This window comes from Mus musculus, chromosome 17 (genome assembly GCF_000001635.26).
Source record: "Mus musculus strain C57BL/6J chromosome 17, GRCm38.p6 C57BL/6J".
NCBI lineage: Eukaryota > Metazoa > Chordata > Mammalia > Rodentia > Muridae > Mus > Mus musculus.
Genome location: NC_000083.6, coordinates 31,334,229 through 31,350,970, shown reverse-complemented (window position 1 = coordinate 31,350,970; position 16,742 = coordinate 31,334,229). Strand labels below are relative to the sequence as shown.

General features: G+C 50.9%; 1 protein-coding gene across 6 annotated transcripts in view; it reads right to left on the bottom strand.

The window, feature by feature from the left end:
• Positions 1-261: 261 nt before the first annotated feature.
• Positions 262-16,742, bottom strand: part of Slc37a1 (solute carrier family 37 (glycerol-3-phosphate transporter), member 1) — a 55,575-nt gene continuing 39,094 nt past the window's right edge. For all 6 annotated transcript variants that reach the window (XM_006524097.4, NM_153062.2, XM_011246396.3 and 3 more), the window contains 9 exons: positions 15,147-15,237; positions 13,539-13,601; positions 12,895-12,980; positions 11,980-12,028; positions 10,686-10,759; positions 9,959-10,037; positions 4,464-4,561; positions 1,552-1,616; positions 262-1,189 (listed from right to left, as the gene is read on the bottom strand). In XM_006524097.4, coding sequence (XP_006524160.1) covers positions 1,174-1,189; positions 1,552-1,616; positions 4,464-4,561; positions 9,959-10,037; positions 10,686-10,759; positions 11,980-12,028; positions 12,895-12,980; positions 13,539-13,601; positions 15,147-15,237 — 621 coding nt within the window. In that variant the 3' untranslated portion in view covers positions 262-1,173. The remainder of the gene's footprint in view (positions 1,190-1,551; positions 1,617-4,463; positions 4,562-9,958; positions 10,038-10,685; positions 10,760-11,979; positions 12,029-12,894; positions 12,981-13,538; positions 13,602-15,146; positions 15,238-16,742) is intronic.

Below are 16,742 nucleotides of genomic sequence, written 5' to 3'. Positions count from 1 at the left end.
AGAGGCAGGCGGATTTCTGAGGTCGAGGCCAGCCTGGTCTACAGAGTGAGTTTCAGGACAGCCAGGGCTACACAGAGAAACCCTGTCTCGAACCCCCCAACCCCCAAAAAAGAATCTTTGTTAGGCATTTTGTCCCAGCAACATAAAATAACTAATACAGTCTTCAGTCTGAAGAAAACCAAAGTCACACAGTCTGTCTGGAGGCTTTTGTTAGCAGGATGGAGACTTGGATGGAAATCATCATTTGTATTATATGTGGGCTTTTTTTTTTTTTAAATAAAAACTCATTTATTTCAAAGAGCAGATACAATCAAGACAACAGATGGCCACGGAACAATCATGGTTTGCCTTAATAAATAACAAAATGCCATTTATGTCTCTTTAAAATCTATATAACACATCATACATTTAAAATAAATAAATCCCTGTGGGTCTAGAAACAACCCCAGTCTGGGATGAGTGGGATGGCTGGGTGAGACCCATTGCTCTCGGTAACCAACAGAGTCCCCTCCCCAGCCACCACGCTCTCTCCATTCTTCTGGGGACCGCGGCACACGCCGGTGCTTTGGAACTGGCCTTCCTAGTGCCCCTGCCTTGCTGGGGACTTATTGCTTCACAGACATTCACATCTTGACGTGGCTGGTCCTGAGCATGGGCCTTCATGATGGCTGGGTGTGGACTCCAGCTCAGTCTCTGACTGTGACCAGGCTTTCACATGCTATTCAGAGGCTGTTGGTTGGTTGCTGAGACATCTGTGACATGTCCCATCCTTTCACTGTGAACATTCAGGAAACAGCGGGGCGGGATGGCTGGGGCTCACAGGCTATATAACATTCTGCACTTGATACCTGAGAGGGGTGGGCTACCTGGGTGCTTCAGGACAGTCCTACCTGTCACTGTGCAGGCTAGAGTTCAGAGCTAAAGGGCAGTGAGCATCTGTCAGGCTGGGGCTGGCTGGACCACTGGGTCTTGGCCCATTAAGGCAGTGGGACACAGACAGACAGACTCCCCACTGTCAGCCTGAGCTCCGCGTCTGTCTATACGGCAAGTCCGAGTTGCTCCCAGGTGCACGTGGTAAGGCGAGCCTTCCTTTGTGGGACAGGATCCTTCACTTCATCTTTTCCAAAAACTGTGTGTGTAAGATGGGCCCAGGCACTCCAGAGGACTCCATGGTCAGTGTTCCTTCAGCCTAAAAAGCAAAGGACACGGTGACAGATGGGCCACATGGCAGATGCTGAACATACACAAAACACACAAACCCATACACAGCCCTGTGCCCTCCCCATTGCTTCTCAGTGGCACGGAAGGACAGGAAGACAGCTGCTAGTGAGACTGTCTTGGCTGGGAAGCCGCAGCTCACAAACTCCACAAACAAGGCGTTTTCCTCACATTCCCCTCCCTGGGAGTCTGAGGAGCGATTGCAGAATGGCACCCACACGGAGGCACTCAGACTGCGGTGTGCCAAGATCGGGGATGACTGCTAAGTTCTTTCCTTCTTGTCGGGCTGCCTGGAGAGTCGAGTTCTCTCCAGAGAGGCCTCAGTGGACTTACGGAGCCTGGATCCCTGCGGCTGGGCCTGGACAGCTCAACTCCTTGTGTATGAGGCGGACCAGGAACTGCACCCAAAACAGAGACAAGACATTGTCACCATCTGGGGACACAGGCAAAGGGTCGAGTGTGGCCTGCTGAGGCTGGCTGGACACCCCCCTGCTCCCCGAGGAGGTACTGTCATTAGAACAGAGACCTCGCCAGCACCTGCTTCACCTAAGTCCTTGGGATAATCCAGACGCCGGCAGGAAAACAGGCATTCAGCACAGACTTCAAAACCAACACAACCACAAGGTGCCTGCCCCACATGGGAACAAGACAGAAGATGCAGGGGAGGTGGCTCATGGTATGGAGCTGCATGGGGGACTCTGGAGAGGTGAGCAGGTCGTGAGATATATTGGGAGGCTGAAGTAGTGTCTCAGGACTAGCAGTGTGTGTATGTGCAATGCGTGCACTAGCGTGTGTTTATATATACCTTTGGCTGCCTTCCACATAATGCTAAATGCTAGGCTTAGAGCCACTGGCTCACCTAGTTAACTTTATGCTCTTCATGTGCTTTTGAAAGGCTTAGAATAACCAAGGCAGAGAAATGACTGGCTACCACCCACAGCTCAGGCCTTTACCCTGCCTGCAGGTCTCTGTGCAGCCAGGTTCGGGAGCTGTGTGGAAGGGGGTCCTGAGGGAAGTCTCAGCTTCCCATGACAAGTGCTTAGAAGGCAGCAGGCAGCCTTAATCCTGAGGGGCTTGGGGTGGGGAGCAGGCAATGTAGGCGCTAAGGGACCACGGCTGCCCGGCCATCAGCTTGACATTAGGCCTTAGGCGCCTAGATGCCTCATGTTCAGGAATGGAAGCCAACATGCATAAGCTAAGGATGATAGGATTATCTCCTATGGATAATAACAGTCCGAGCACTCAGCCTGGCCTGAGAACAAGGCTGTGGCAATCACTGGACAGCAGTAGGAACGAGGTAACACCAAACCCAGAGTTGGTGGCAATAGAATAACTCCAACTTCAGCTCTCACTACCCAGGGCTGGACTGGCAGTTACCAACACCACCACTCCTGCCAAGCACAGTATGTGGCAAGTGCTGGCAGAAGAGGCCTGTGGCGGTGAAACCAGGATGCCAAGAGGAAGAAGGAAGACGGAAAGCAAATGTTGCCTGTGGGCGTGGGACAGCTGGTGGCAGGGGTCACAAGGAACCAGGTCACCTTCCAACAAAGCTCTGTGCCCATGCAGGTGACAGTGACCAACAGAAAGGAGTCTGCCCATTCCCAGTGCCTGCCCCAAGATGCTGGGAACCTGGGCGGCAAGAACCGGAGAGGAGGCTAAGAGGCAGGGGGTGTGATCAGATCTGCTGCTCAGGTGGCAGATGCTAGGAATGTGGTCCCCTAGCATCTCTGAGGAGGTGACCTCAGGTCCCTGAGCACTCAGCCCCTGACTGGGAAGGAGGTGAAACTGGTTTATGTTAAGAGAGAAAAACAAAATGAGCAAACAAAACCCAAAAAACACTAGAAAGAGAAAGGGCCTGGCTGAGCTTTTATCTGTTTATACATAATTTGAGAAAGTCTCCTGCAAGCACGCTCTAAAACTGTTTGCAGTGTAGTGTTGGGAATGATCCCAGTCAGGGTCTGTGCACGCTAGGAAAGCATGCGTGACTGAACCCTGACACGGCCAAGGATGACCTTGCCCTTCTGACTCCTCTGCCTCTACCTCCCAAGTGCTGGGATTATAGTCACCACCCCAGGTTAATATACTGCCGTGGATTGAACCGGGGGCTCTGTGCCCCTTAGGCAAACACTTTGCCAAGCTGGGGCTGGACCTTATTAAACAGCTTGGGCTAGCCTCAAATGTGTGGCGGTCAGTCATATACATTCTGAGTGCTGGGATTATGGGCCACTGGGAGGTCTGTAGATCACTGGACATGCTCCAAAGGGATTGTGGGAGCCCAACACTCTTTCTCTATTTTGATCCCTGGCCGTTCGGTGAGTGGTTAGTTCCTTTGCAGAGGCTTGCCTTGTCACAGGCTCAAGGCAATCCTGGGTTGAAGTATCCAAAGCTGTGGGCTGAACTGAGCCTTTCAGAGCTGACTATGTTGGGCGTTTGCTACAGGGACTGACTGACCCAGCAGGCAGACCAGGACGGGGCTCTCTCTGCTCACTGGCTGCTTTAGTTCCGCAACAGGCCCACCATCACTATCAACACACCCTTTTATAATGTGGCTGCTAGGACTTGGGGGATGGTTCGGGGATCAAGAGCGTTGACTGCTCTTCCAGAGGACCTAGGTTTGATTTCACGTACCAACATCAGGAAGCTCACAACCATCTGTAACCTGAGCTTTGGGGGGGTCTGTTGCCCTCTTCTGGCCTTTGAACACATGTGTACACTCAGGCACACACACATACACATAAAACAATAAATAAAAAACTTGAAACGTGAATGCTGCTTTAAGAGAGAGGCTCCGTGATCTGTCCCATGCCAGCTTTGACTCTCAACATCCTACAGAGCAACAGCTTCACCAGTTTCTCACTTATTCCCCACGGGTGGAAAGAGAGAAAGCCTCAGCTGTGTGGACTTAGAGAAGGTGGCAGGTCACACAACTTTGCTAGGGGCTGTAGGAGTCCACAGGAAGACAGTCAGCTAGGGCAACATAGGTCATGACCCTCAACCTATGGGTCATGACCCCATCATGAAAATCACAGATATTTACATTACTATTTACAACAATAGCAAAATTACAGTTATAAAGTAGCAACAGAGAGGATTTTATGGTTGGGGGGAATGGGGTCACCCCAACATGAGGAACTGTATGAAAGGGTTGCAGCATTAGGAAGGGTGATAGCCCTTGTGGTAAGGTCTGACCCATAGCTACAGGGATGCTAACTGAAAGCACATAGGTTACAAGCAAAGAGACCCACCAGTAAGGCACAGGCATCTGCAAACATCAGCATGTAGAACACGTTGCTCCATCCAGAGGGGGAGATGAGCCCTGCCAGCAGGGGCCCCAAGGCAGCTCCTGAAATGGGCATAAAGATGCTGGTTACGGAAGGCTAACAATGGGAGATGAACTCAGAGCGGAGCAAGGAGTGGCTGGCATAAACGTCTTCTGAAACCCATTCTAAAAGCAGGTGCTAATCTTTGAGATGTCCACTCCGTCTGACACACCATCACTATAAACGAGCTTATATAGCTAGACTGGGTGGCACATGCCTTTAATCCCAGTACTTGGGAGGCAAGAGGATTTCTGTAAGTTCAAGGCTAGCCTGATTATATAGTGAGTGCCAGGACTATATATAGAGAGACTCTGTCTCAAAACAAAGCAAAACAAAACAAAAAACAAACAAACAAAAAAACCAAAATCAAACAATAAATAAAAGAAATCTGAACCCATATACAATTGTAGATACCCTTGTGCTCAAAGAAAGTGTTACTGAATAAATCTGTGTAAGATACACAAGACTTAGACTCTGCTGATGTCAAGTGCCTGATTCTGACCATTGCAAGTCAGGGGTCTCCCTGCCTTTTGAGAGGGATGCTGACCAGTTATTTGCAAAGGACAGTGTGTAGCTGCATCTTATAGTGGTGGTTCAGAAAAATAGGCCTGTACACGTGCAAAGTGTGTGTTCATAACTGCGCATGGGCATACATAATTATGCATACACACATGCATGCATGCATGCTAATCATGCATGTGTATTCATGTGTATGAGCATGTGTAGGTATGTAGCTGTACAAGTGCTATGTATGTACATGTGTGCACAAATGTGTATATACATCTATGTGTGTCTACATGGGAACAGGTGCGCATGTGTATGCATGTGTATGTTCACAAGTGTGCATGTGCATGCATGTGTGTATAAGCATTCATGTGTATGTAGCTGTACAAGTGCTGTGTATGCAAGTGTGCACAAGTGTGCATGTGCATGTATGTGTGCACATGGGCACAGGTGTGTATGTGTAGGCACTGTGTGTGCACGTGCATGCATGTGTATGTACAAGCATACATCTGTATGCAGCTGCACAAGTGCTGTGTATGCAGGTGTGTCTACAAGGGTGTATGAGCATGTACGTGTGTACATAAGTATACACGTCTGTACATGGGCACAGGCGTGCACGTGTACACATGTGTACAAGTATGTATGTGCATGCATGTGTGAATGGAGCAAACTCAAGATGTCTGGGAACTCTTTGCATTATGTTTGTGAGTTTTTTGTCTTCAAGTCTTAAATTATGTCAAATAAACTTTGAAGGCTACACAATCAAGAGACATCTGTAGGGGGTGGCTTGCTCCAGCACCCTGAGCACTTGCCTCACAGCGGGTGGGTGATTCTGACAAGAAGACGTCCTGTCCAGCATGCTAAGGTGTTTGGAGAACTGCCCGCAGGTAACTGATTGCCTTACAGTACCCAAGAGCTGGGCTCTCTGCTCTTTACCCACACTGACTGCTCCAAGTGTGTATACAGTGTACACATTAACCTGTGACCTGGGAAGCTACTTAATAAACTTTCTCCATGTCTCAGCACAGTTGCAGGCAAATGGCACTACTCATGTGAGTTTACTCTGCACATCCTGGAGACCACAGTGTGGACCATGCCCAAGTTTTAAAACTGTAAATCCACAAAGTAGAGAGCAGAGGAGAGAAAAAACATGATTTTTTGGTTTGGTTTTTTTTTTTTTTTTTTTGACACCCATAGGGCAGAACCTGGGGACATCTCCCCATAGCTATGCTGGCTGAGCATGTGGCACAGTGGAAGGGGCAGCAGCAGCAAAAGGCCATCGGTTGTTCCCTCCACCACCTCAGAGTCTGGGTACTTCCTCATCAGTGACTCAGTGACACCCCACAGAAGAGCAATTGCTAAACCTCTGGGGATAGCAGACCTTATGAGGGGTATGAGGAAGGCACCCAAGAGAGGACAGGGATCCAGGGGACAACACCAGCCCCAAAGCAGACATCCACGCCCCAAAGCAGATATCCAAGCCCCAAAGCAGACATCCATGCCCCAGCCAAGGCAAGAACAATGAGCTCCCTGTGGGCAGGCTGATTCCAGGCACAGCTGTAAAGACCACCAGGGGGCGCTCTCCAAGCAAAAGGACTGCTCACACTCATTTAGTGGCTTACTCTTAAATACAAAGATTCAATGTGGCAGTACAAAAATACAACATAACATGGCTGCTTAGGCCGGGTGGTGGTGGTGCAAGCCTTTAATCCCAGCACTTGGGAGGTAGAGGCAGGCGGATTTCTTTTCCTTTCTTTTCTTTTCTTTTCTTTTCTTTTCTTTTCTTCTTTTCTTTTTTGGTTTTTCGAGACAGGGTTTCTCTGTGTAGTCCTGGCTGTCCTGGAACTCATTCTGTAGCCCAGGCTGGCCTCGAACTCAGAAATCCGCCTGCCTCTGCCTCCCAAGTGCTGGGATTAAAGGCGTGCACCACCACGCCCGGCTGGCAGGCGGATTTCTGAGTGAGTTCCAGAACAACCAGGGCTATACAGAGAAACCCTGTCTCGAAGAACCAAAAAAAAAAAAAAAAAAAAAAAAAAAAAAAACCCAAAAAAACAACAACAACAAAAAAGTGGCTGCTTAGAGGACCCATGGCTGAGAACAGGAACCAGGAGGAGGGAAACTCAGGGGCAGTTAACAAGGCAGATAAAAACCCCCAGCAATTAATTTTCACCTAACACGGTGTTTGAGGCACTAAAAGGACAGCTAAAATAAGAACAGAGAGGCTGAAAGATAAAGTCAAGGATGCCATTGATAGAACAAGTGAGGCAGGAAGGACAAGCAATCTGGAAACCTGACATCTGACTAACGTTTTCCAAAAAATGAGAAAGGCAAACATGTCAAAGAAAACTACAGTGCCCAACCTCCCAAATGCAGGCCCTGCTTCCAGGTGGGTGGAGAAGAGCCTGGGTGGGTGGTAAAGGGGAGACCCCAAAGCCCCAGAGGAGAAGAGTCAGGTCTGTGTGAAGAGCAGCTGAGACTGACAACTGATGCCGACTGCCAGCAATGGAAACTGAGAGACGATAGAGCTCTGGAAGAGGTGCTGATGTTAGGTGGAGATGAAACCCCAGTTCTACAGCCGTGTAAGCCCCAGGGATCTTAGGAGGCTACTAAGTGACAGTCCTACCACAGACGAGCAGTAAGTAGGAATCTGGCAAACAGGGCTCTGATGTCAGAGGGAGGAGAAGCCGGTGTGAGGGATGGGGAGGAAGCAAGGCTTATGTAGCTAGTGGGCAGCTGTGTGGCCTGTAACCAGGCTGCCAGAGGGTGGTGGTATCAGGGTAGGGACAACCAGGACAGAAGCAAACAAAAAGCAAAAGGAGGAGGGATGACATATCTGAGGACCTGCAAGGCTGACTTCCTGGCTGGAAGGAGGCAGCGTCAGCAGGTTCAGTGTGACTGGGAGCAGGGAGTGGGGAGTGGGGTGGGGGGGTGGGGTGTTGCAGGGCAGGCAGTGTGACAAGAGCCATGTCTAGTTTTCTTGGTTAGAGGACATGAGATGGTGCCTGGACTGGCGAGTCTAGGAAATTCACCTATTCGAGGAAGCTAGAAGTAACAGCTGGGAGGGACCATCTCTAAGAAGAGGACGGAAGCAGGCAGAGCCAGGGCCTGTCCCATTGCATCATAAAAGTTTATAGAACTAGCTAGTCCCAGTGGCTACAATATGTATCACTTTGATACAATGAAACCCTGAAAACATGCATGGCTACATTTAACTGTTCTATACACACATGTAGGAAGAAGGGCAGCCTTGGGTCACTCTGGGCTGTCCCTCTGGACACTACAAACACATGAGCCAGAAAGCACTCCCAAGTTGGGAGAAGGTCCTGGCTGGGTTTGGGATCAGTTGAGCTGTGCCTTTGCCCAAGCCTGCACTGACTAATGGACATGAACACTTGACAAGCCCGTGGGGCAAGCACTTCTCCGTGTGATGCTTTGCTAAAGTGGTGTGGTGTCCCTCGGGTCTTCTCCTGCTTCATCTTGTGGGAAGCGTGGATGAGAGGCATAAAGCTGGGACTTGGTGGAGGACCAGTGTTCATGCCGTTTCCATGGTGACCAGCTGCTGAGTCCCTGTGCATTTGAGCAGTCAGGGAAGCATGGGGGCTGGAGTCTAGGAGTCCATCCTCCCAGGTCCAAATGTTACTGCTGTAGAAACCCAGGTGGTCCCGAGCTTTGAAGAGGGCTGGCACCAGATGCTGAGGGCAGGGAAGGCCCACTGGCCTTGCTGCCCTTCTGTTTTGAGCATGGTTCTTTCCTCCTTCACAGCCCAGTGTGCTGTGGCAAGGTTCACCTCTTCACCGAGACAGCCTCTCTCCCTCTAGCCTCATATTTGAGATGAATGTCAAGAAAGAAGAAGAAGAAGAAGAAGAAGAAGAAGAAGAAGAAGAAGAAGAAGAAGAAGCATTTTTCTACCTCCTTCCTGATTTTTCTTTCTCCTCTGATCCTCTGTCTTACTATAGTGCCCGGGCTGCAGGCAGGACTCCATGTTAGCTTTAAACATGCATCCTGGGAACAGCAGAGTGACCACAGAGACTTCTGTGGGACAGTGCAAAGTGACAGAGAGAGACAGAGACAGAGACAGAGACAGAGAGAGACAGACACAGAGACAGAGACAGAGAGAGACAGAGACAGACACAAAAAGACAGAAATAGAGAGGCAGACACACACACACAAAGATAGAGGTAGAGACAGAGACAGGAAGAAACAGAAACAGAGAGAGACATAGATATATAGATGGATTATAGATAAATGATAGATAGATAGATAGATAGATAGATAGATAGATAGATAGATAGCTGCGTAAACTGGGAGAGTAGTGGACCACTCCACTCAGGAAGGGCTGTGCTGCTTCTGAGACCCATCACCAGATACAGAGACCCTCCCCCAACACCTTCCATGTCCTGGAAACTCTCCAGGGTCCAAGAGGGACCAAAACAAACCTTTTCCTCTATTGAAGTTGACCATCTGTAGTGTTTTGTTACAGTAACACAGAGCTGACTAACACAGGGATGAGCTGTTCCCTCAGCACCTTTTGTCACTCTAGAATGTGCTAAGGAATCTCAGCCAGGTGGAGGATCTTGGGTACATCAGAATTTATTCATTTTTTTCAGTAACTTAAACTGAAATACGATCCCGTCTTTTCCTTGAGGGACAGCAATGAAAAGTTGGAGCCTAAAGTTTGCCAACCCCTGGGTCAAACTAGAGTCTGGAGGAGCACTCTCTCCCACTGAGGAAGCAGAAGCAGCCACCCACAACTGTCTTCTCTAAAGTCACATGCCACAGCCTTCAGAGCTTCAGACACCCCTGAGCTTCTAGGAGCAGCCGGTCCTGACACCCGCACCAGAGCCTTAGACACTGGTTAGGAACAACAGTTTTCTTCCTGCACCCCACAGAGAGATAAATGAGTGTTCTCTGCATACCTACAGACCCAGTGCCGTCGATGATGGCTGTCACGGTGGACAGGGCGTGGGAGTTCCCTTTCAGACTCTTGTGAGTCCCCTGTGGGAGTGGAGGAGAAGGATGTGAGACACAGGCAGCTAAAAAGTGAGAAATAAATTCACTCTGGACCCACTCAATACACAGAACCCTCTCCTTAGGAAGTCTGAACCCTGTAGCATTCTGAGCAGAGCTCCAAGGGCTTCTAAATGATAGAAATCCTTCAAAATACCGGCCCGAGCCTATTTAGTTATTTGTGACTCCCTTATTTAGTCTGAAAAAAATACAGTTAGGATTCCTCCCCTACTTCTGCCCCTTGTGCATTGACCATTTTGTTTAGTCAGGTGTGGATCCTTCAGGACCATTTCTTGGCACGGAGCTGAGTCTGAACTCTCATGTCTATCCAAGGATAAGCTTCCTATGGGCAGATTCAGAAATACAGCTAACATCAAGGCCCAGGCAGGGCCACCCTGCTGCCTTTCAGAGATGGTATGGGGTGGAAAGGTCACAGCTTCATCCCTGTGTCTCTCAGCTTGGCACTCTGTTGACCACTCAGGGATAGGAGTTATAGGAAGACAGCTCAGGGAGGGTGGCCAGGGACAGATGCTAGAAAACTCTCAAGACACAGGCTCTCTATGAACAAACTGTGAATGCCGTTTCACCCGCTAAGGAAGTGCTTGTCCCGAGTAGAGGAAGCAAGGTGTGACTTACCAAGTCTGCAGAGACGGCAGTGGTGATCAGTGCGTAGGGCCCGCTCACCAGGGCCCCACTGAGGAGCAACATGGCTGTGGAAAAGAGACAGAGCTCAGAGCAGAGCCTGCCCGGCCAGCAGTCCACTGGTGAGGGCAGGCATCTACAGGGAAGGGACCCATCCCACGGGGGCCATCTCCAGAACACAGGACAAATGGCTTCTGTACTGTGCCGGGGGTTGCATTATCATGCTGCCCCAAGCCTCTAAGGCCTGTTTGGAGGACCTAGAACTCAAGGTCCCTGGCCTCATGGACAGCAGCTGATGGCAGTACTGGGAGGGGAGGAGAGCCTGGGTGGATCAAGGCCAGGCCAACACTGGGTATGTGCTATAACATGGAATGTCCTCTTCACCTCAGGGGACAGGGACACTGAACCACATGTCCCCTCCCCTCAGCTGGCCCAGCTCATTTTCCTGAAGAGACTTTGGGTCTATGGCAAACACTGGCAGAGTGTTTTCTAGGTCACTAGTGTGACAAGACCCTCCCCTCCCCTGCTCCCTCCAGTCTCCTTGGCTGGCTGGCTCTCTACCTTACCCAAGGGCTTCCAGGGCTGTGGCTAATGTCCTATCCCCAAGCTGATCAGACGCTCCCCTAAGTAGCAGAGCACAGCACCGCTAGCCAGGTGGCCACTTAGCCACACTGACTGTCACACTTGCCCGGAAACAGGAGCCTGGCCTCCCCCAAAGAGGGATATGGGGCCACGTAGCGACTTGTGTTCTCATGCAAACTATGTTACCCAAAAACCTGTTTGCAGTGTCCCACCCGTGGGAAGCCTGTCCCCAGTTGGTTTTTGACTGGTCAATAAAGTTACCAGCGGCCGATGGCTGGGCAGGGAGACAGAGGTGGGACTTTTAGGATTCCTGGGAAGGGACCAAGGAAGGAGGAAGTCCGCCAGTATGAGGGCGTAGGAGACAGACTATGCCAGGAAGGTGCAGGAGGGAGAGACAGCCAACATGTAGGTGCAGGAGGAAAGCAGCCCTAGGAGGACTGGCCAGCAGGGTCCAGGGCAGCAAAGATAAAATATAGATTTGGTAAGTATTAACTCAGGAGTGTCGGAGGGGAGTGTGTGTTACCCTCGTGGAATAGGCTGGGTATGTGTATCTTTCTTTCAGGAATCCAGAACACTGGAGAAGCCCTTGTGCACCCTCGGGGGAGTTTAGAGCAGATTAACATATGATCACAACAGGGCCACACTGCTCAGTCACCCCTGCTTAATGCCTCTAGATTAGCTGTGTGGAGAGGCTTCACATACTCACCTATGGTGGCTTCTAGGCCCATTCTGCTGACGGAGGAGAAGACATAGAGCTACAGGAGGAAAGAACATGAAGAGGAAGGCTCAGCTCGGGCAGCTGCAAGGCCACCAGGAGCCCACGGGAGCCTGCCTGTAAGGGAGCCTGCCTGTCGAAGAGGGTAGCTCTGCACCTTGGGGAAATCGCAGGGTGGGACTCCAAGTGCCCAGAGCTGGTGGCAGGATACTGAACAGTTCCTAACTCCTCATCTGAGGTCTGGGGCTACCTGTCTGAACATTGTACCTTGAGATGCCATCCTCCTAGCAATGGGGCCATGCTGCTAGTAATTTCAAAGATTCCTTTATAAAACCTTAGGCCCAAGAGGACTCAGAACTAGGCCATATTCTGAGGACAGTCACAGCCTTGGGAAGAGAGGCACGTGGACAACTATATATGTTAACAGAATGGCCCCTCATCTCCCAAACAGCAATGACAGGCCAGTGCCACACTAGCTCTGCACAGCCACACTGTGGAGTTGATGCTACTCAGGACCAGATGAGGAATCGGAGGCAGGGGAATCACCTGACCAAGGTCATGAGCGCCTAAATGCTTGAAGAAGGCTGTGTCTGACACGACAGGGCTCACTGAGGGAGGGATGGCTCAGAGCTCCTAAGGGACAGGCAGGAGTATGACTGATACTGAAGAGGGACAGAGATGGGTGTGAAGGGTACCCCATGGAGAGGAGCAACCCAAGAGAAACACAGAGAAAGGGAGAAGTATGCCGCATGCAGCCCAGGGGCTGAGGCAGGCAAGCATGGAGGCTCTGTGCTCCCAGCTAGGCACCAGATGGGTTTCTAGGGATGTGGGTCTCAGGTACGGGACAGGGGTGGCTAGCAGAGACGAAAGTGACGGTCTGTAACTGCGGGCAGAGGCAGGGCTCACCGTGGGTGCTGCCAGCAATAGCATCAGACCACAAGTGGAGGCTCGTTTCTCCAGACGGTCGGAGATCACGCCTGCTAGAATCCCACCTGTAACAGAGATGGGGGAGGCTTCAGGAGCTGATGCCTGGCATGAGCTCCCCCTCCCCTGAGGAGACCAAGTCCCAGAGGCGAGAACAATAGCAACTGTCCCCGAGCCCATCTGAAGTGGCCACTTGGAGTCTGGCCTAGCAGGACACATCTTTACAGGCCTCAGGAGTCACAGGCTGTCTAGGGTCAGGCTTTAAAAACAACCTCAAAACCCCTTCACCTGGTAGGTACTAATGCCACTGCCACCTGCCTGGGACACCCGTGTGTCATTTCTGAGGGCAGCTGGCTCAAGGTCAGAGACGAGCTGCTTTCAAAGCAATGGCCATGGTCACTGTGTTACACGGTGCTTTCCTAGCAATAAAACTAACCAGAACAGGAATTGATAGATTTTTTTTTTTTTTGAGACAAGGTCTCACTGTGTAGCCCAGGCTAGCCTCAAACTTGCCAACCTGCAGCCTCAGCTCCAGAGTGCTAAGTCACAGGAATGTCAGTCACCCAGCTTTATTGTTAAGTTCTTGACAATGCAGAGCTCACCAAAGATCCCCGCCTTGAACTCACCAAAGATCCCGCCCACGTCAAACAATGTGGACAGCTCCCCAGCTTTCTTGGCATCCAGGTGATCTGTGGAATGACCAGCATAGGAGCCCGTGAGGACACATCCTGATTACCCCACAGGGACCCACGTAGGACCTTGCTCCAGGAGCAGAATTTTACCATGAAGAATCACCTAAACTCGGATTTTTAAAGAGATACTGGTTGACACATCTTATCCAAGCCTAGCACTCACTCACTGCTGGCCTTCCCCAGATGCTGGTGCTTGGCTATCACAGGGGCATCCAGAAAGAGGGTGAGCCTAGGAAGCTACTGTGTGTGTGTGTGTGTGTGTGTGTGCGTGTGCGCGTGCGTGTGTGTGTGTGTGTGTAGGTCCTGGCAGGGCTCCTCAGAGCAATGGCCAAGCTACTCAGTCAGTCACCCAGTGAAACAGAGTGTGGTATCATGTGCTATCTGACCCCAGTGGGGACCAGAGCCTTCTCATGCCTTAGTAGCAGGGCGTTGCCATTTCATGTCCCTTTGCTTCCAGCTGACTAGATGCTGGCCAGTCTGAGGAGACAACTGGAAAGCCCTTGGCTGGCAAGGAACTGGGGTTGACTCAAACCAAGACTCTGACTGGGCATCCAGCAGTTCGACATTGTGGCTAAGATTGTTCTCTTGTCAAAGGGAGCATAGCCTCTTACTGAGACTCCCTGTTAGGACTATTTACTGTGCATGTGCCAGGATGAGGTAGGGATGGTTAGGCAGTGCCCTGAGGTAGCTCCTTGCAGCCTGCTCACCCAACCTCTTCCTTTCTGCAGCCTGCTCTTGTTAGCCACATCCCAAGAAAGTCCCCACCTTGCTGCTGCCCCAGCTTCCTCGGCTGAGGTGACATTCCCTTCAGCTTTGGGGTTTTGGTCAACCTTGACATGGCCTTATGACACACCTTAGAATCAGTCTTCCATTCTCAAAGCCTTCTTTCCTATGCTGTCCCTAGAGCTCTTGCCCAAGCCCAAAGCTGTATCTACAAAGCCCCGCTCCTTTCGTTCCTTCCCCTGACTCACTCACTGGTTCCTGAGGCCAAGGTGTCACCATGCATGCAACAGCCCCACTTGGTTCCTGAGAACTGCTGAGCCAATGACACACAGCTATATAGTACTTTCTTTCTGGAAAATTCTATCAAGAGCCACAGCTCTGGACATTCTTAGACTCTGGGAACCCAAGAGACTGTCAGCCCTCCCACAAATCAAAACACATCCCCAGAAACAGTTTGTAGGTCAGATCTCAGCCCCTGGTGGCCATGCTCCTGCTTGCTGGCCGCTGTGTTCCAAAGCCTGACACGGCCTAGATTTAAACACAGGCAGCCTCCGAGAACCACAGAGGGGTCAGGGAGTAACCGGATGAGCCCGGTGAAAGTTACTACCAGAGCCACACACTGTGTCTACATCCACGTCCTCTCCCATCTGCCGAGCCACGCTGTCCAGTTGCTGTCCAGTCACCCTGTGTGGCCCAGCAGGAGGAAGGGAGTTCTGAGCAGTCTAGCTCACAGAGCGGAACGTCCCTTCCGGCAAGCACAGAGGGGAACCTCCCTTCCAGCAAGCACAGAGCGGAATGTCCCTTCCGGCAGGCACTCACCTACACTGGTGATGTACAGCGGGAGCCAGAACAGGAATGTGTAGCTGACCAGCTTGGCAAACAGCAAACACAGAGAAAACTCAATCACGCCCTGGAAGAGGGAGCCATTGTCAACTGGGGGTGGGATCAGCAGTGTGTCTCAAGGTGTGCCCCAGGACAAAGGGCTGTTCCTTGGCGGACACGCAGTGTTTCTACAGGGTTCAACCTTGCTTAGGGGAGAGCATGAGTGGGAAGCGAGACCTAGGAGATCCGGAGCACAGACTCACCTAGTCTGACTGCCAGCAGGGCAGAAACTCAGTGTTGTAACAAGAGCCAACGAGAAGCCCGGCCAAATGATAGCTAGTGATTTCCTCCCAGAGAGATGCTCATGAAGACTGGGCTGGGAGCCGGGCGTGGTGGCACACACGCTTATAATCCCAGGAGGCAGAGGCAGGCTGATTTCAGAGTTCGAGGCCAGCCTGGTCTACAAAGTGAGTTCCAAGACAGCCAGAGCTATAAAGAGAAACCCTATCTCGAAAAACCAAAAACCAAAGGAAAAAAAAAAAAAAGACTGGGTTGGGGAGAAGGCTCAGTACGGAAGAGTGCTTGCTATACAAATATGGCCTGAGTTTAAATCCCCAGTACCCACATAAAACGCCAGGCATAGTTATGTGTGTGTCTGTAACTCCAGCCCTGGAGAGTGGAGATGGGGCAGATCCCAGGAGCTCGCCGGTCAGCTATCTAGCCAACCTGGCAAGCTTCCAGTTCACACAGAGCTGCTGCTTCAAGGTAATAAGGTGGGGAGAGCAATAGATGAAGATGTTAGACATCTTCCTCAGGGCTCTGAATGGCTGCACATGGGTGTGTGCACCTGCATACTCATGTGTATGCCTCTCTCTCTCTCTCTCTCTCTCTCTCTCTCTCTCACACACACACACACACACACACACACACAGAGTCCCCTTGGGGTTTTCCGGTTGTTATTGTATCATAGGATGGGAGCGAGCATGTGGTACCTACTACAGAGATGCTTGGCATGCTCTGTACTGGGATAAAATCATCTCACTTCACCCTCAGATCAACAGATGGCATCATAGCTGGAGAAGAGCCTAGGGGTGGGTAAATAGATGCTCGCTGTAGACTCTTATGCCAACCATCTGGGTAGGGGCATGGGCATGGGCAGGGACAGAGAGAAGGCTGCGCCAGGCCTCCAAAGCATGTCCAGTCCATATTGCCCTGTGTCTCACATTTACATGTTAGTCGGCTCCCCAACCGATGCTAGCGGAAGTATCTGGGGTCTACAGCAGAAAGGTACCATAGAAGGGCTGCTAGCCAACAGTAAGAACACATCCTTAGAAATGACTTTCATTGAAAACTGCCATCTCCTGCTGGCTGGCTATGAAGCCTGTCCAGGAACCCAGTGCTCACAACTGTAAAGTGTGAGATTGCCACCTCAGGGCATTGTGAGAGCCAGGAGGCCCCAAGTGCCAGAGCACAATCAGATCCTGCCTCTTAAGACCTTAGCATACTGCTGGCTATTCTTCTGTAGCCTCAACCCCTTCATGCCTCTCCCTCTCGGGGGAAACACGCCATACTGGGAACTCAGAGCCTCACTGT